Here is a 19,804-nt window from a genome sequence, read left to right on the forward strand (position 1 = left end):
CTCGTACACACCCTGTCTTAATAGTCTAACCTGTAATATTTCTCTCCCATAGATTTGCACTGAATTGATTCTCAAAAATACGGAACAAAGCGAGTCCCGTATCAGGTCAATACGCAACACTCTTTCAGTTCAATTACAGAATGATTCCGTATTTTATTGGACAGTTGGCAACCCTAGTTGTGCCTCCTGATACTTGCTTGTACTTGATAATTTAACATGAACAGTTATCATCACCAAAGTTACAAAACTGCAGTTAGACACAAACCACTCCGTGATTATTGTATGAATCAGTTTATTAACTTGATACGATGTGAATTAGCTATTAACTATAAATGATTCATTTAAACTGAATACAAAAGTGCAGATACTTTTTGTGCTGGGATATGGTATTGAACATGGATGCAGCAGGGAAAAAACTTTGGATTTTTTAACAAGACCCACGAGTAAGACTGCTCTCTATGGGTAGTAGCAGTGTGTCAACCTTTGCAAGAACGTCCATCATTTTAAATATGTACGAATTTAAAAGCAACGCCAGAAAAAAAAGATGATGTAACACATCGTTAGACAGCTCCATTATTTACATAGGTCCAAATCACTGAAATTCAGATAGGATTTAAAGTGTCACCATCATCAAAACTATAAAAAAAAAAACTTTTTTTTTTTTTTTTTTTTTACAAAATTAAGACCAATGCACATACGTTTCATAAACAATTTTGAAGTAGAACTGGAGAGAGCTGATTTTCAGAGGGATTTCACCTCCCCCCCATTACATATTATCCATCTGAGCAGCTGGATATTTACTGAGGCAAGAACTTTGCCCAACATAAAAGCAGTGGCTTGGAATTGAACCAGCAACATGCTCTTCCACCACTACCCTCATTGCTACCCACACACCTCACAGCCCCAGTGCCCTGAGTGATGCGCTGTTATCTACTATGGTGCAGGGAGAGGGTCGTAAAAAGGGACAGACTCCTCTCTTTAGGCAGCGGAAGCAGAACTGCGTTAGGCAGTGCGGGCACACGATATTGGGGCAACCCCGTCCCGTATGGGTCAGGAGGGCCTTGCACTGGGGGCAGGCCCGGAAGAAGGGGCAACCATAAACGGAGCTCTGAATGACGGTGATGGTCTGTGGAGAGAGGAGTGCGGCGCGCGTCTCACACCCGGGGAGAGTGCAGGACTTTTCCCCGGTCACCCCCCGGGGCCACTCCCGCTTGCAGGCGCAGCAGTAGTGGTAAAGGCGCTTCAGCTCCTTGGAGCAGGAGACGCATGGCGTACGCTGGCCCCCGACCGTCTTAACCCCCTGCTGATGGCATCGGGGACACTGCATGGTCAAGAGAAAAACAGTACATTACATTACATTTAGCACACGCTCTTATTCAAAGGGACTTATATGGGTTACAGTTTTCCCATGTAACTCATTTATACAGCTGGATATTTACTAAGGCAGCTCTTGGTTAAGTACCTTGCCCAACAGTACAGCAGCAGTGCCCAGCAGGGAATCAAACCTGCAGCCTTTCGGTTATAAGCCCTGCTCCTTTACCACTGATACCACACTACCACAGTACTAACACATTTACATGCTCACTGACTCGCAGATGAATAGCAGTAATTAATTTTTTTGCCTTTAAGTATCAAAATCTGTAATTCTGTGCATGGAAAATAATTTTTGTACCTCAGATAAGTATTGTTCTGTTGTAATGATTGAGATACTTTTTTGTACCTCAAATGCTGTATTGTTTTGTTCACTATGAAATTAAATAAACTAAAATAAATGCAGTTCAAATGCATAATTTCTCCCATCACTGTCTGTAGTTTTTGTAAAAATCTAAATGGTGAGTTTCCTCAGCAAAAACATTATTTCTGTCAGTTCATTTCCTCTGTACAGTATGCAGCAGTTCTATAATCAATAGCATGTAATGGACTGCTGAACAATTCTCAAGGAGTCAATACAAAAACAGTATGTCATCAAAATACAAGACAAAATCAGCTCCTTGTATTTATATTAGAAAGCATGGCTGAAGACCTCATGTAACCTCATGTCAAAATCTAATATGCTCCTTAGTTTGTCTTGTTGATTCTCCAGAACCTGTGTTAGCATAACTAGCTCACTGTGTAACAGCAGCTTACAATGGACACAAGATGTTTACCTGTATCTGCGTCTGAGAGACACTCATATTCCCAGAATTGGCAGATACCCGAGTCACTGGCCTTTAGCCTGAGATAGAGAGAGAAGAAGTAAGGTTTTACTGCTTCACCAAAATGTGCCAAGAAATGCTTTTATTTTTTAGAGAAGGGGAACCAAACCCCTTTCGAAAGTAACAATATTTTTTGGTCCTTTATAGCTCATTTCCTGCTTTATATAACCATAACACTTGAGCTAACACAAGTAGTTCAAAGTTTTACCTTAATAACGACTTACAGCACGATGAAATACGATGCCTTTGTGAGGTCTTCTACTGATCGAAGGCAAAACTTTAGGTGCTCGGTGTTTCTCTCTCGTTCTCTTTCAAAATGAACGCTGATGTGACTTTGCTTTCACTTTCTCTTTACTCCGATTTTACACTCCAAAAATCTTCCTCCTTCTGTCTCTTCAGCCTGTTTAAACTACAAATGATTAAACCACAAAGTCCCACCAGTTAAAAAAATGTTAGCGACCTGTTAGCGACAGCAAGTTCAAACTTCAGTGGCTGTTAATCATATAAGGCAGTGGTTTTCAAAGTGTGGGGCAGAAAAGATCCATCGAGACTTTTAGCACTGTGAATGTTAAGGCAACCGAAGCATCATATCTCGTGGCCTTACGCATCGCAAAGGCAGGTAAACCCCACAACATTGGTGAAACCTTACTCCTCCTTGCTGCTAAAGATATATGTGTTCAGCAATGATAGGAGCATATAATAACAATAATGGCCGTGTGTGTGTGTGTTGGGGGATGGGGGGCGCAGTAGCTTTTATGCTCTCTGGGGGGGCCCACAGTCTTAGACTTTGAAAACCCCTGATATAAGGTGTGGAATTTAACATTCATTTTTATCTGCCCTTAAAATTGAAAAACACGTTTAACAGTTCTACTGTTTTCAATCATTTACAGTACACATTTTGAATAAATTTCAGCTTTCAGTTAAACATCAAACAGCAGCAGTGAATTCCACTAAATGTGTGTGACTTCTCACTGTTGCCATACAGTTAGTGTGCATAATATATTATGGAACTAGACCACATGATCTCTATGCACATACAGTGCTGAGACTTGGCCCCCTTTTGGGGCTTCTTAAATAACCCCAATGACCCTGTATTTGTGACACACACCTGTTGGGGTGCATTCTCCGGTTGCCTTATGAAGTAACTGTAGCCTTCGGCCAGGAGCAGATATCATCAGGTGGTACCCAACCTTCACTGAGTGTTTCGACCCTTAACCACGACACTCTCCAGTTGGTGGGCCGGCAGTAGTGGTCAAATCACTGCCCATCTGCTCCTGGCTTCCAGCCTCCCTCCTCTCGCCTACTCCATATCCAACAAGAGGCTCGTTTTGCCTCTTCCCCCATCCTATGAGCTGCTTGATTCTTACTCCTTTCATCCAGGCCCAGAGCTGACAACAACCGCCATGTTGATCTGGCTGGAAAACCTCTGCAGCCGATATCCACGGGGAACAACCATGCCTGCCATCCCTTGTCCTTGCACTCCTGAACTAAGGGCTGGTACTTCAAGGCCTTTCTCTCGTGGGCCTCTGCACAACTCTCCTCCCACGGCACCGTCAGCTCCACCAGAATTATTTTCCGGTCTTCGGTTGACCACAATACAATATCCGGATGGAGGCTTGTGTGCACCACCTCCGGGAACTGCAGCCTCCTTCCCACACCGACCCTCATCTCCCAGGACCTAGCAGTTTGCAGCTGATTGGGCTTTGGTCTTTTGGTTGAGAAAGGCCTGGTTCCCTCTCTGATGAAGGTGATGGCCTTCTTCAAGTCCGTACCGGCTGGCCTCTTCTTGCATCTCTCCCACTCTAGTGTGTCAGCAAGAGACAAAAGCACTTTATCATGGTGCCACCTATACCGTCCTTGAGTTAGAGATGTTTTACACCCGGACAGTATGTGTGCCAGTGTCCCTTTTTGACCACAGAGCTTGCAGTGCGGGTCCTCTCTCAGCCCCCGTGTGTGCAGATGTGATGCCGAAGGAAGGGTGTCATACACAGATCGCAAGAGGAGGGAAATACGGAAGGGCTTTGGGCTCCAGTCTCCACAGCTCTGCCCATGAGATCTTGCGCTTGGGCAGATCCCATTTTGTCCATGCACCCTGGGACCCTTGTTCCACTGCCTTTGACATCTGCTTCTCCTCATTACGAGTCCGTACTTGTACCTGGACCATGTCTCGCCTCTTCCTTGCACTTGCGTTTCCCCACTGCTGGAAGTGTGCAGAGCTGAGGCCTTGCCTCCCCACGCAGGGGTTGTCGATGATGTCTCGCAGCTTCAGAGAAATCACTGCCTGCTCTACGGCTGCGTTGGCTGCCCACTTGCGCCCAGTTCTGGTTGTGACACCAGTTCTTCGTTGGAGACTCTCAGACTCTGCATTTTGCCACCTTGAATTCCTCCACAACTGATGACAGGGGGAGCTGTAGTTGCCCTGATTGGATGTAGAGGCCCACTGAAGAGAAGCTTGATGCACTCCAGTGTGCAGGTGTACACTTTCAACTTGAGGGTCTGTGGTCTTAACACATGCATTTCTGTGCTGTCAGAATTGATTTAATTTATGAACACACAAATTTGCTATAACAAAATGGAGACCCTGCCTAGCAGTGTACATATGTTCATGTATAAAATGGACACAGTTTTAAACACATCAAGTTTTTACTTAAATGTGAGCAGAAGTGCATTGCAGCCACACACACATATGCATACTGGCATGTACAAGCATGCACTCACACACACACACACAGAGTCAGAGCTGGAGAACAAGTAATCATGCTGGCTGGTCTTTCAAAACATTGTGTGCAAGTAGACAAGCTGACACTCTCAACAGAAAGAGTCAGTGTTTATAGTCTTAGGAACACTGGAGTGAATTCAGTTGTCAGACAGTTCCTCCCCCCTGCCTTTGCCCTCCCATTGGTTCTGTTCATTTTGGTCATTGATCTGTTGATCACAAAGATGACAAAGTCCATCATTGGAAAAAAACAGAGAGAAAAAGAGGTGGATCGACTTATCCGTCCCTCATTCATCCATCCACCCATCCCTCACTCCCTGGGTCTTCACACTGTAATCTTTGTGTTGCAGAAGCTGGACCTCTCAAGAATTTAAACATGGTACACTTTAAATTGGTAACCCTACAGTTTTGGGAAAAGGTTTTTTTCATGAGACAGAAATAATAATGCACTATAAGCATTTACTGGCAAAAGCTGTTAACCTTTGCAAGAACATCCATCTTTTTAATATGTATGAATTAATGACTTAACACAACGTTAGTAAGCAAAGCTGATATAACCTAGCAACTATGCATGTCAAGAACATGAGATATTAGATAGTTCCATTATATAGAAAAAAATCACAGAAATTCACATAGGATCTCCATTTCTCTCCCACGCAGGACACCTTTACATTAGCTTACAGCACACTTTGCCAAGAGTGAATAGACATATTAATATTATCCAAATATACACCTGGATATTTGGTGAAGAAACCAGCTTGCCCAGGGGTACAACAACAATGCCCACCTTTGGGTCACAAGCCCTGTTCCTTACCACTACACCACACTGGTGTCCGCACGCCTCACAGACCCAAAGCCCTGAGACATTCACTGTTATGCACCACACGGCACAAGTTAAAGAGACACTGTGTCCTCAGGCAACGGAAGCAGAATGATAAACCACAATGGGGGCACCTGATATTGGGGCAGCCCTGTCCTGTGTGGTTCAGGAGGGCTTTGCAGCCAGGACAAGCCCTGAAAAAGGGGCATCCATGAACACAGCTGAGCGGGTCAGTAATGGTCTCGGAGGAGAGGAGGGCAGCCCGGATCTCGCACCTGGGAAGAGTGCAGGAACTCTCCCTGGTCCTGCCCCGTGGCCACTGTCGCTTGCAGGCATAGCAGTAGCGGTAAGCATGCCCCAGGTCTTTGGAGCAGGAGGCACATGTGGTACGCTGACCTCCACTCGTTTTAACCCCCTGCTGATGGCAACGGGGACACTGCAGGGTCAAGAGACACAGTGCCAACTCATTTACACACTCACTGACTCACAAATAAATAGAGGTGACAGCTTTTCTGTTTTTTAAATCCTCTATATCCTAGTTAGATCAATGTCTGTAATTCATGAATGAAAAGGTGATTTGTGTGCCTCAGATATTGCTGTACTTTCTGTAATGCTGTTTTATTTCCTATAAAGTACACATTGTAAAAAATGTAATTAAAACTGCCGCTTTACTTATCCCTGTCTGCAGATTTTTATTACAAAAAAATTAAGTGGTGAGTTTACTCAACAACAAAAATAAATAAATAATCATTATTTAAACCAATTTCGTTCCTTTCTACAGTATGCAGTACCATAGGCACTTCAAAAGCATGTGTGCTGCTGATGAGAAAGTTTTAGGAGCAATAATGTCATGAAAATATATAACCAAATCTGCTACTTTAGTTTAATTTCCAAAGCATGACTGAAGACCTCATATAACCTCAAACAAAATCTAGCATTCTCCTATACTCCTGAGCTTGTCTAATTGAATCTGCAGATCCTATTCAAGACATGTCACCAGTCTAAGATAGTGCAACTAGCTCACTGTGTAACAAAAGCTTAGAAAGAACACAAAATGTTTACCTGTGTCTTTATCTGCAAGACACTCATATTCCCAGAACTGTCAGAGCAGATATCCACAGTAACTTTGGTTTGAAACAGAAGAAACAGGGGTTTATCAGTTCAACCAAAAAGTTGACAAGATTCACATTCCATTATTTAGAGAAGAGGAGCCCAACCCCCTTTTGAAAGTGACATGTTTTGGTCACTTTTGAAACAATTTCCTGTTTTATAAAAGCATACTATTTTGAGGTAACAAAAGTAGTTAAAAGTTTTACTTTCACAACGACATACAGTATGATGAAATACAATACCTTTAGATGGTATTCTCCTGATCTTGGGAAAAAATCAGGCGTTTAGGCGATTCCCTTAGATCTCAAAGCATGCATGTGGTGATGTTTTTTTGATGTCATTTTGCTTTTACTTTCTCTTTGCATTCCAAATCTCCTCCTCTCCCCTCTCAGTCCATTTAAACCTACAAATTATGACACTAAAAAGACCCACTCGTTAAAAAAATGCCTAACACCTTTTACGGAATATGACTATTTTAAACTCAGTAACACACTGTATAGAATTTCATACTTTTTCCTTCTGGTCTTAAATTTGAATATCACATTCAACACAGTTCTACTTATTTCAATCATTCACAGTACACATTTTAAACAAGTATCAGCTATACATTAAACAGCAAGTGCCAGCATTGAATTTCCACTCAATGTGTGCGACTTCTGCTATGTTATAGCTATATTACAATCTACAGTGTGCATAGTATGCTGTGAAACTAGACCATATGACCACAATCTTTTTTAAATATTGAAAACTTTAGGACAAATGTTTAACCAGCTTCAAACATTGAAATACACCAGAATGGTAGTTGGGGCATCTAAATCATACAGAACCAAGAACTGCACCCATTTTGGGGCTTTGTATAAAACTAACCACAATGACCCTGCACAATCAGAGCCGTTTCGACTCCGTGTACAATATGACTCTGATGCCCTCTAGTGTTCATTGTTTCATTATCTGAAGGTTCATGGCGTTAACCGCATTTCTGTGCTGTCAGAACCGATTAAATTTACAAATACACAAATCTGGTATAACAAAATGAAGCCACTATTAACCAGAGTATATATGTCTGGGATGCAGACAGGTAAGGGTTAAAAAAGGTGAGAACATTGCGTGGATAGAGAAAACCTGCCACAATGATGTAGCCTACTAGTAATGATTCTCCTACCAAAAATGAGTGGGAGAATACACCATTGAATAATATATTAATATTATAATAGGCAATATTATCATTTAGGGTTTATCCTTTCAATTATTAGTGTGATTGCGATGCGAGGCATTATAACTATTATTATCTGATAGCTTTATTCTTCTTCTTATTCCACCAAATTTTGTACCGCTTCTCTTCCCACAGTTTTCATCAGTTTTTTTACTCATTTATTCATCCCTCCATCCTGCCATTGACTTCAATTAATTTTTCAAAGCCCTATCACGCGGTCACACTTAGGCTGTCGGCAAACATACCTCATATGCTGGCTCAGGTCATGCCGTCCAACACTCATTGAAACCTGTTCTGACCCACACTTGTTTTTTTGTCATTCACTCATCCCTCCATCCTCCCATTCACTTCAGTTCATTTTTCAAAGTCTTACCGCTCAGTCACCATTTGACCAATACCCACAGGACCTGATATGCTGCTTTGGGTCTTGTGACCTAACACTCAGCAAAGGTGGGTGTGTCCCTAGCAACCATATTGTTTACCCTAGCAACCACTTAGCAACACTTTGGCAACCACCCAGCAACGCCCTAGCAGCCACCTCATATACCTTAGTAACCATCTAGCAATAGCCCAGCAACCACCTAGAAACACCCCAGCACCCCACCTGTGAAGCTTAGTGTGAACGCGTAGTGTCAATACTGTGCTTGTTTGATGAAGACGGTGATGTGGGAGTAAACGTAAGTCTCGTGTGATGCATTCAAACTTCAAAGGGCATTCCAAACATAATTTCTACCATTGCCTTCTGAGATACCTTACAGGTTAAGCAGTGACTACCAAGTTACCTGCCTTCTGCATGGAACACAGAGGTGTCCGTTGTTTTTTTTTTTAATCTGCCAATCAGAGGCAGTGTAGGGGTTGGTCTTCGCAGAATGCGGGTGGGAAAAAAACGCAGTCCACAGAGAAGGTACAGAAGTGTTTCTGAACTTCTGCTGTTGCCGGTCACCTGACTGACACCCCCCCCCCCCCCCCCCCAAAACAATTCCTCCTCAGATCTGCACGAATCTCATAGGTGACCTATTTTGATCTCAAAACAGCGAATTTCGCCAAAAGGTGAGGAGTTTGCATCAATGATATGTTCATGTACAACATCTACACACTTTCAAACACACAAAGCTTTTATTTAAATGTGAACAGGTAAACAGTGCATCCACACACACACATGCTGGAATGAGCACATCTCGCATACATGCTTACAATCACCCACATACACACACACATATTCAGAGCTGGAAAATAAGAAATCATGCTGGTCTTCCAAAACGTGTGCAACTGGACCAACTGATACACCTGACAAAGTCAGCCTTTTTAGTGCCAGGAATATTGGACTGGTTTCAGTTGTGAGATTGTGCAGAGGGTACAAACATGTCTGACTGACGCTGCTTCCTAAGACAGAGCACTCGAGATGGATGTTATCTCCTTAAAAACAAAAGAACACAAACTGAAACTTTGGGGCAGAAACACTGGTATACTCACTGGCTATTTCACACATGACGTCTGAGAAAACCAGTGTGCCATGTCGAGCGAGATTATCTTTGATTAAGTCTTTGCATTTTAAGCAGAGGTTTTTGAATATCTTGTTCCAAGTTCTCAACTCATCAGTGTTGATGGCCTGAAAAAACCTTAGGTATTATGTTTACCAAAAAATACCATCCCTTGTAAAAAAAAATCTGTGTTGCACCAGGCTAGATCTGTATCACATGCATTCTGGAAACATAATAGAAGGCTTATATTTTGTTCAGTGGAAAATACAGGATGTGACATCAGTGGCTCTGAGGGTTCCGAACGCCCACTCGCAGATATAAGCAAAGGTCACAAAAGAAGGGGGACTGAAACATGAGTTGTGCTGCTGTGTGGCGCGAGGCCACTGTCATGGTCACTTGACGTGGTCCCTTGGGGTCTCCCCTTTCGCTCTCCCGTCGGTCTTGTCTGGTTCCGTCACTGATTCATTGATCGCAGAGACAACAAAGTCCATCATTGGGAAAAAGAAGGGGAGAGAGAGAAAGAGGTGCACCCACTCATCCGTCCATCATTCATCCCCCGCCCACTCATTCATTCATCCATCCATCCATCCATCCCTTGCTCTCCAGGTCTTCACAATGTGATCTTCGTGTTGCGGAAGCTGGAGTTGTCCCTGCGGGAGAACAGAGGCACGGTGATGGTTTAGACAGACTGGGATACAAAGCCAAGAACAGAAAGAGCAGCACTACCTGTATGAGAGAGTACTATCCTGTGCATGGCAATGTGCTGTCATGCACCTGAATTTTCAGCTAAAGTAAGGCAACTGTATTTCTGTATGGATGTGAGCATTCCTGTGGGTGTCATTTCATGCTGCACTTCAGTAACAGTAACTGGTAGTGTATGTGTGTGAACATGAATTAGTGTTCTGCGAGTGACTTCGGGAGTGTGTGTGTTGGGTGTGTGTGTGGGTGTGTGTGCGCACGAGCGTGCATTTGTGCTGTGAGTGTCTGCAGCATAGTGTACTCGGTGGTCTGTATGTGAGCACGCAGGTGCCTCTGTGTGTGTGTGTGTGTGTGTGTTTGTGCGCACGGCCGTCTGTGTGTGAATGACAGCGTACTTGAGGCTGTCGTTGTGTGTCTTGTACTCCATGATGGTGTTGGGGGGCAGGTTGAGCACCCTGCGCAGCGTGTCCCGGATGCGGGACGTGGTCACTTGGTCGTTGGCCGTCTTGTTCCAGATGGACAGGATGTCCTCCTGCAGAAACGAACCAAAGACATGTGTGTACCATCAGCAACCCCACTCCCTAGGACCAACATCTGCTACCAGCGCGCGGATATTTTCCCATCCCTTTTTCCTCATGTTTGCCTCGCTCTCCCGTTGCCTGTCAGTGTCTTACCCGAAAGTACATATATCTCTCTCTCTCCCTCTCCCTCTCTATGTGCCTGCCAGTATGTGACCCAGAAGGATTCCCGTGCTTGCATTATTTTAGAAATGTGTCCTTGTGTCTCCTCCTTGCCTCTCTTCCTTGGTGATGCCCATCAAAAAGACCAGAAAGTGACGAGAAGTAAAAAATAATGTGGTACCTACTGCAATGAGTTTTTAAGGAAGTAAAAAAATGCATGGAATGTGACACCTCTATGGTGGCTTGCTTCACAGATCCGCATGAGGACACAAATGAGGACATGTTTTTCCTCCTTTATATATGTCTACTACATAACTGGAATAATCCTTATAAAGGTGATCAATGATCATTTCCTGGGTCACAAAGTATGCAAGGATGTAGGAATCGAGGAAAAAGATGCAACTGAAGCACTACTGAAATACAGCCAATGAGTCTGTCAGCGTCTGACCTGGAAGTATTTCCTCACTCTTAAAGTGCCCATTATTATCTGACCCAGAAGTACTTCTTCACTGTCAGTGCCTGACCTGGAAGCGGATGGACACCACCACTCCGCAGATCTCCTCTCCCACCATGAACTGCTCCCCCAGCATGGCCAGGATGATGTTCTCCCAGAAGCGTGAGGCCAACCCTTTCCGCAACCGAATGATCCACTTCCCCCCGTTCTTGTTGGCCTCGTCCTGAAGACGCACACAGAACCATATTACCCACAGAAACATTACATCAATGCAAACAGGACAATACGCTAAACTAAGCCATAGCTGTCACTCCCTGCCAAACACAAACACACACAGTTACTTGGTAATCAAGGTAAAATCATAAGGTATCAGAATGCTATAGCAGTAATATCCTAAAAACAAAAACTGAAAGCATACACAGACAATCACTGTAAAAAAAAAAAACACCCCAATTCCTGCACCTTGCTGCCCCTTCACATATTCATATACTTTAACCACAGCTTAACACACTCAAACATGCACTCAAACCTCGCTCATTCGCTAACACAGTCATATACTTTCCATACTTTTCAACACTCATACACCTCTACCACTCCTTAACACTTATACAACTTTCATACACCTTAAAATACACCAATACCTTGTCATTCCCTAGTAAACTTTAATACCTCACCCACTCCTTAAGACACATACGCATTCCATACTCCTTAACACAAACCTATACCCTCACCTCCCACATAGGCTTGATGCCCTCCTTGAAGAGGTGGAAGTCGCTGTGACCCGTCAGGTCTCCAGGCCGGACCAGGTGACTGTAGAACTTCCAGAACTGCTCCACCTGGGAGAGGACCAGAGGGGCAGCAGTCGGGTCACAAACATGAGGCTGCTCCTAGTCAGGCTGTTACTCACTGTGAGAGTGACTAAAACACGCTCAAGGCTTCAGTCGACAAAACAACATCTCTGATATTTCAGCAGTATTGTTTATGTGGTGCCATTTCCTGTGCAAGTGTGCTCACGAAATAAAACAGCTCATGGACTAAAGAGACATAATGCACTATATGTGACAGCATTTGCATCAAAAATGTTACGTTGTCACTGCCAAATAAGAATAGGATAAATAAAGTAAATGCAAATCAGGCAAAGTACACAACAGGCCCATTAACTGGCTAAAAACATTTTATGGATTTGTGTTTCATTATCGTCTTCCTATCCGAGGCTCCCCCAACCCGCCTGCACTCCCACTGAACTGACCGAGGCCACGGTGCCGATTTGCCGGATGTTCTGCTCGTAGCTCTGTGTGTTGGCCGGTCGGCTGGGCGTGCGCCGCGAGTACCAGAAGGTGTAGTTGTACTGAAGCGGGTGCTCCCCTACTCCCGGGGAGATGGTCTACAAGAGAAAAACCACATTCAGACTAATGTTCCTGAAATCATGGCGTTCGTGCACTTATATTCAAACCAGCGCGGAGACCCCTGGTCACATGTCTGTTAAGGGCCACTTAATTGAGGGTCGGGACTGTGTCTGGGAGGGCGAGATGGGGGACGGGGCTTTCTCAGTGGCACGGAAGGAGTTATGACTGGTCAAGTTAGGTGAGGCTGCGAGCTTGGCACTTAGGTAAACCCTGTGTGACATATATATACGACCACGATCAGCAAATAGAAGCGGGTTTACCTTCCGTCGGCCGTTGTTATTGTTGTTGTTGACCGAGCCGCTGTCGGTGTCGTTCTTCTCTTCTCGGGTCGCGACCGAGTCCTCGTGGTCTCCGCTGTCGTCATCTTTCAAACTGGGGAGGCATGAGGTGTCAGTATTTGCAAATTACTTCTCAAAAATCTGGCGCATAAGGTAGCCAGCCACAGTAACATCCAACGTGTGCAGACTTGTCGAGCCGGCCAGTAATCTAATAGTTGGCTGGAAAATAATTCCGCTTCAGCTAACTGCAATGAACTTTTCAAGAAAGTTAGTCACATGGCTGTACACATACCAACTGTGTAGTTGTTGCGTTGATTCTTTTCGATTTAAGTACAGCCATCATAACCCAGTTATTGACAGGCGGAAACACTGTTAGCCAACTAGCAATAAAGTTAATTGCATATTTTGCAGTCTAGCAAGACAGGTAGCTATTAACACAGACAGATAACTAGATAGCCACCGAGATATGCCCAAGGTTGCTAATATCTAGCTCGCTAGTTACAACTTACTGGTCAAACTGATTCATTGTCAAATCGGAGAATCGTCTCCTCCTTCAGTGGAAGCGTCTACTTCGACAGGCAGTTTTAATATAGCGTAGACAGTTCACCCCTGAAAGCAATCGTTTATCCTAATGAGGTTAGTGATATAGCTAGCTAGCTAGCCAGCCAATATAAAACGTCTAAACGTTATGTACGTTATAAATATAACTCGTTTCTGCTTCAAACACTTCCATCTACATGCTACCGCTGACACTCATTGCATTCTGCGCAGCCGCAGTCCCCAAACTCAGAACGCATGTGAACGGGAGAAGAAACGGGACAAAAGTAACGACGAAGGAAAGCGCGTTGGACAAAATGCAGTCTTTTGGCTCAATCAGTTAGACTCAATGACGTGAACATATGACTGGCCGTCATATGAATATTTCCTTTTATAAATGTTACATCAATCACAGTATTACACACCTCTACTTCAAGCAACAGAACTTAGCACTCCATTTTATAAATATATTTTAGGTACACCTCTACCTCAACTACATAATTGCAAGACGAACAGAAGGTTAGTTATGTCCTCTTGTTCTTAAATTAAACGCGTATTTACAAAGAAATCAAACGATTTCATTTTTAGTCAGATGGTAGTCTATTGTATGACATGATGTAAGCGCAGCTCGAAAAGTTTGCGTGTCTGGCTGGGCGTTTGGTTTGGTACTTTTTAAAAGAACAGAGTCTATTGGAAAGAAAAACGATGGGAGTGCACAGACCCAAGACGATCACAGAACATTGCTTTGCTTTTCCATTTTCTTCGTATTGATAGTCGTGTTTTGTAGATTAAGTCGTTTAAGAACAAAACAGGCGTTATTCATAAATACAGACAAACGAATGCTCTTCCCATTCTAGTTTAAAGGAGACGGGTTCATTCCATTTAAATACAGGCCGGTGTATTATCATGACAGGGCTACATTTACAGGCAATTTCTTACGGCTGAACGAATGTCAATACGTTTCTTGTAAGTCTACAAAGGCCTTTACAATGAGCGACCGTGAGTCAAGAACAGTTATCCATCTTTATCCACTAGATGGCAGCCTGTATATACCATATCACTACCGCGGTCAAACCAGTGACGTCTAAATTAACAGTGACACGCATAACGTTACGTGGTGCTTTGCTAATGTAGACAAGATTTTTTTCTATCATTGTAATGACTCTGTAAGTAGACAGCCTCCTAGTAGATACAGACATATGACTGTTGTCGCCTTGAGAATGTATCTATCGCAGAAAAAGTAACAGTGTTCTGATCCAAACGGAATGATCCACCTCCCCTATCACTTCATTATGCGAATCTTGTATTAATCTCCTTCCAAAAAGTATTCTGTTCTAGACTATGGCACAGTGTTTACCAATGTTCGAGCCGTTCAAAATAGATTCAATTTTTTCGCTGAATTCAGTGAATTGTCACAGGTTCGCAGCAACTTTTTTCCCTTTCGCGTAACATCTCAAGTGACAGGCCTACAGAGAGGACAATTGCACTTAACGTATCACAATGGGGCATATTGTGTGAACAAATCGATGCGAGAAAGGCAAGGCAAAAGACCGTTGGGAGGTAATTTGATAAGCCGCTAGAAAAGGACCGTCGCTGCACCGAATTTCCGCTGATGGATCTGACCCCGTTTCTCTTACAGCTGAATCAGAGGTCAACCGCCCCTCACCCCGTCGCTGCTCCTCACCCAGTACAGCAAACCAGAGTAGTAGGCTACGCGTGTACATTTGATGTTTTGTTTATGAGTGCTTTATCTTTACTGTTTCCTGCTGCCACATATTCAAATTGTAATGATAACTGCCGACAGTATTTAAGTCATACGAGTTTGGTAAGTAATAATACTTTTGGAATTAGACACTAGTTTAAATCTACACCTTTGAGGAGAGCAGGGGTTTAATGTAACTGTGGGTTACAGCAATAGCCAAATAGCCATCACTGAACTGAACCATGTGTCTGTCATTCACTTTTCACTGTGCAAACTGCAGATCAGCACTCTCATAGATTTGTTACTTTAGTGTCTGCCCTGCTTCACTGATTATTAAGGAGATCTTTGCATTTTTATGTGGACAGGCAGGTCTCATTCATTGCAGTACCACACTAGAATTACAGCAATGTCATTCATCAGTAGAATGTCTAACATCTGTCAACCGTTTTACAACATTTACTGCACTAATCTTATCACAATGCAAACAGAAATCCTGACAAAATACGTAGGCGTTTTTTTTTTTTTTTTTTTTTTTACAGTGCTGTTTAGTCATGGGGTCATGCACAAGACAAGACAAAACAAGACAGTTTCCTCATCCCACAAAATCACAAATGAATACCTGCTCAGCCACTTTGTCTGCTTTGGGTGCCATATCAGGAATGATTCAGCAGTCCAGGGTTCAGACAGACCTACACTCTGCGGAGCTGTTCCTGTTTCCTGGTCCACAGCTCTAAAAAAGACCACAGCCAACTACAGCACTATAGATCCCAAACAACAGTTGGCAGTACATCAATAAATTATGTTATGTGTCTAAAGAAATTTATAATGAACAACTAGTGCTCCCACATAAAATGCTAGAGCTGTATTATTTTATGTGGGAGTAGTAGTTGTTAAGTACTAATTTGGAGTAGGCTACTAATTTGTTAGCTGTATCTTGTCCTGAATAACTCACCTGGTGAAATTATAGACAGAGATGGTCTCACAGCCCTACAAAAGGAACTTCACATAAATGCATGTCAGTCACTTTAAGCTATTTCAAAATACAGGATACACATCACAGTGTCTACTTACACTGTTCTTCAGCTCCCCCCCCCCCCCCCCCCCCCCCCCCCAGGATCCCGTTCTGAGAGAGGAGGCAGACAGCTCATTGGTTCTTTCAGTGTGTTCAGTTCATCACAATTCCAGATCACCAGAGTCTGAAGAAACATTAATCATTTTTTTAACCTTTTTAATATTTCTAAAACCTATTAAACTTAAGTCAGCTGTGCAACTTTCTTATTTATTTGAGATCAATGGAAAATATCACGTTTGACTGGTGTAACCAAATTAATAATAAAAATGTACATCATTTACAATGCATAAATATTCAAATTAATCATATCAATGACATGACTCAGCAATGTATACTAATAATTTATATCAACAACTCACTAATGCTGACCCTGTATGCATGTTGCAGCAGCTGGATGTGGTTCGATTTCCCACCACAACACCAGAAGGCTATGAGTTCAGTCCCCAGTCAAGTCGTCCCATATAAATCATTCTGAGTGGCTTCATGTTTAACACTGCAGTAAACAGGTAGCCTGTATAGTGTGCCTGCTTGTGTGCCTCAGGGTTCTGGACACTTATTGTCTAATACTGGTGGACACAGGGATCAGAACCACATCAGTTAGGTCTGTTTCAGAAATGGAAGAGGAAAGAACTGGATGAAGACCAGTCTCTAGCTGTGTTATTTCCGTCCAACCATTAGGAACAGGCATAAGGAGGTACCGGTGTGAACCAATCAGAAGTTATAACACATGCACTGAAGTCCTAAAACACACCAATCCAATTATGGCATCTTCACATAGCAGGAAAGTAGCACTCATATTATGGAATCCTTCCCACTATTCACAACAGCTGGCCATTGTCTGTGAGCTATAACCAATAAAAACATACACAGTCAGATAGACAAGCAGACAGACAGTCTAGCAGACAGACAAACAGATACACAGATAGATAGATAGATAGATACATATATACATACATACATACATACATACATAAATACATCGACAGGTAGGCCCATATTGAAACACTGAAAATGGCCTTCCTCCATCAGTGTCCTCAGGTCAGTGTAAAAGAGAAGGACACTTTTGGTGGCTGAGTTTGTTTCTCCAGACACAATGTGCCTCTTCAGCTCTGTTGCGCTATTGAGAGAGGGATAAGAAGAAGCTGGGGGGGTGAGGAGGAGGCATTGTCTCAAAGGAGATTCTGAGTGTGGGAGAGAGGGGATTTGGGAGAGGGATGCTGTCGGTCAAACTGGAATTTAATCTCCCAGGTCTCTTCCCTCCGTTCCCCTCGCTGATCTCTCGTTCCGCGGCTCCTTTTCCTTCCTCCTTCTGCCCCTGAACTCCCTCTTTTTGGTCGTTTCCCACAACCCTCTTTTTTCTTCCTTCTTTCCTATACACATACTTTTTACCCTTTCTGTCCTCTCTCCCTCTTCTCTGCGACACTTTAATGTACATACACAGTCTCTTACAAATGCACTCACGCATATTCACGCGCACACACTCACACACATTTGAGTTTTGAGTTTGAGTTTGTTTACTCTCACTCACTCACATACACACACACACACACACACACACACACACACATGCACACTCATGCACACTCATGCACTCTCTCTCTCACACACACTCACACATATTCGAGCGCTCTCTCTGTCACTCACACACTCAAGCACACACTTGACCACTCTCTCATGCACACACACTCACACACTCACACACACTCGAGCGCTCTCCCGCACACACAGGCCCTCCAGCTGAAGAGGCTCCACGCTTGCCCTCTTGAGTCGCGGAGAAAAGAAAAGGACAGAAGAAAAGCAGGATGAGGACAGGCTCTGTCAAACGGACGGAAAAAAGACGCTCCTCTCGTGCCCCCTCTCCATCCCGTCTCACCCTACCCAAAAAAAGAGGGAAAGGGGGGCTTATAAACAATACTCTGTCTATCTCTCTCTCCCTTCTCCCTCCATCCTCCTTTTCAGCCTCTCCCTCTTTCACTCAGTTGATCCCACGCTATCTCTAATCTCCTCCTCAGCTAAGTCTCATCACCCCCTTTTCAGCAGGAGAGGGGGGAACTTAACAGACAGGGTGAGAACTGAGGGGGAAGCGATTCTGTTTAAACTTTCAAACCTTAAGAACGAGGTTTTATGAGTTTTATTTCATCATTTTTAAGTGCAGCGTGCTCATCAAACAGGCGTCTGTATAGATGTGTCATGCATGACCAAGGAGCCATAGTCACATATGACATTTGCCCGTGCTGTCTGAGTGTATGTCATGGAGTGTCAACCTCCACACTTCCTTCATTATCAAGTTTGCAACACTTATTCATAGGTATGCTTTGCTTCCTAAAGCTGTGAACCCAAATCTGTTGTACATTCCTGGTCCAAGGAGAAATGTCTTAAGGTGCACTGTTAAAAGGCAGCTTAGGATAGCTTTTGATATGTTTATGTTTTTGATAATGTTTCCTTAATGGCCCTTTTCAAAAGAAAAGATAAGGCTAACCAGGCTAACCTAGTCTGTGTGTTTCACATAGTAAGTAGAGGATAATTCATCCGAGTAACACAGAATGATTCTTATTCACAATGCCTTAGTTTATTTCATGTTTATTCTCTGTTTGTTTTTAATAACGATTTTGTGCATGCATTTGTAAGTGACAGGACAAAAGTGAATGTTCCCATGTGTGTATACAAAAAACAGGCAATGTTGCTCTCTCTGTTACTGTGTCTCCTGATTGAGTGGTTTTGCACAGGTCAGCTCACTGCTTAATTTCAGTAAGAGCATGAAGTGTAGCTAAGGAATTTTTAATTTCATTCTGGTGCACATGTCATATTCTGCATATGTACAATAGTTCTTTCACTCCTCCAAATGTATGCCATGTACCCCCTGGTATGGCTTCATTAAACCCATGGGGATCCACGTGCACCGTGGATTCAGAATCTCTGTCTTAATGATTCACTTGCGGTTAAGGTTTATATATGGAGTCAGCACTACTGTTTGCTAATTAAGAAGTAACTCTAACCATTGCAAGGGTCAGGTTCTCCAGCTCTGAGGGTTCCCCCTCTGGGTGTGTGTGCGTGTGTATGTGTGTGAGAGAGCACATCGTATCAGCATGTATCAGCCAGGGAAGGACTAGCCTCTTTCCATCACACTGATAACATTGTGACAACATTAGAGAAATGCTGCAATCATGTGCATGAGCTGCAACAAGCTGCAAACTCAGAAATAACTGGGACAGGAGAGCTGTTTCCTCCCTGTTACCCCAGCTCAGCACTGTACTCCAGCACTTTCTTTCCTCCTTGTCTCCATACTTTCTTTCACTTCCCCAAACCTTCTGTCTTTCTTTCCATGTCCACCCCTTTGGTCTTTTGTCTACATACTGTACAGTATCAAATATGATTTCATACAGGACCATAAATCTCTCCAAGATAATCCATCTGATGAGGGCGTGTGTGTTAGATACAATT

The 19,804-nt window shown here is 43.3% G+C and overlaps 1 protein-coding gene and 1 long non-coding RNA gene across 3 annotated transcripts; both read right to left on the bottom strand.

Annotated features, from left to right (window-relative positions):
- Positions 1–833: 833 nt before the first annotated feature.
- On the bottom strand, positions 834–2,691 carry LOC118790570. Of its 2 annotated transcripts, none has more exons than XR_005005503.1 (3): positions 2,420–2,691; positions 2,148–2,215; positions 834–1,321 (listed from the first exon to the last, which is right to left on the bottom strand). It is a non-coding gene; the product is annotated as an uncharacterized LOC118790570 (long non-coding RNA). The 2 variants fall into 2 exon arrangements; XR_005005502.1 differs by having other exon boundaries at positions 2,404–2,691.
- A 6,588-nt stretch (positions 2,692–9,279) lies between these two features.
- Positions 9,280–13,804, bottom strand: eif4e2rs1 (eukaryotic translation initiation factor 4E family member 2 related sequence 1). The gene is made up of 7 exons (XM_036548601.1): positions 13,562–13,804; positions 13,035–13,146; positions 12,618–12,752; positions 12,100–12,204; positions 11,439–11,591; positions 10,630–10,766; positions 9,280–10,185 (listed from the first exon to the last, which is right to left on the bottom strand). Exons 1-7 carry the CDS (start codon positions 13,576–13,578, stop codon positions 10,146–10,148), a joined length of 699 nt encoding a protein of 232 aa, XP_036404494.1. The 5' UTR covers positions 13,579–13,804; the 3' UTR covers positions 9,280–10,145.
- Positions 13,805–19,804: the final 6,000 nt, after the last annotated feature.

This window comes from Megalops cyprinoides, chromosome 16, assembly GCF_013368585.1.
Source record: "Megalops cyprinoides isolate fMegCyp1 chromosome 16, fMegCyp1.pri, whole genome shotgun sequence".
Classification (NCBI taxonomy): Eukaryota; Metazoa; Chordata; class Actinopteri; order Elopiformes; family Megalopidae; genus Megalops; species Megalops cyprinoides.

What these genes read in the sequence shown, in the direction of transcription:
- eif4e2rs1 (XM_036548601.1), bottom strand. An exon ending in ATAACAACGGCCGACGGAAG is followed by an intron (nt 12,753 to 13,034) that starts GTAAACCCGCTT and finishes TTTCTCTTGTAG; the next exon opens with ACCATCTCCCCGGGAGTAGG. An exon ending in AAATCGGCACCGTGGCCTCG is followed by an intron (nt 12,205 to 12,617) that starts GTCAGTTCAGTG and finishes GTCCTCTCCCAG; the next exon opens with GTGGAGCAGTTCTGGAAGTT.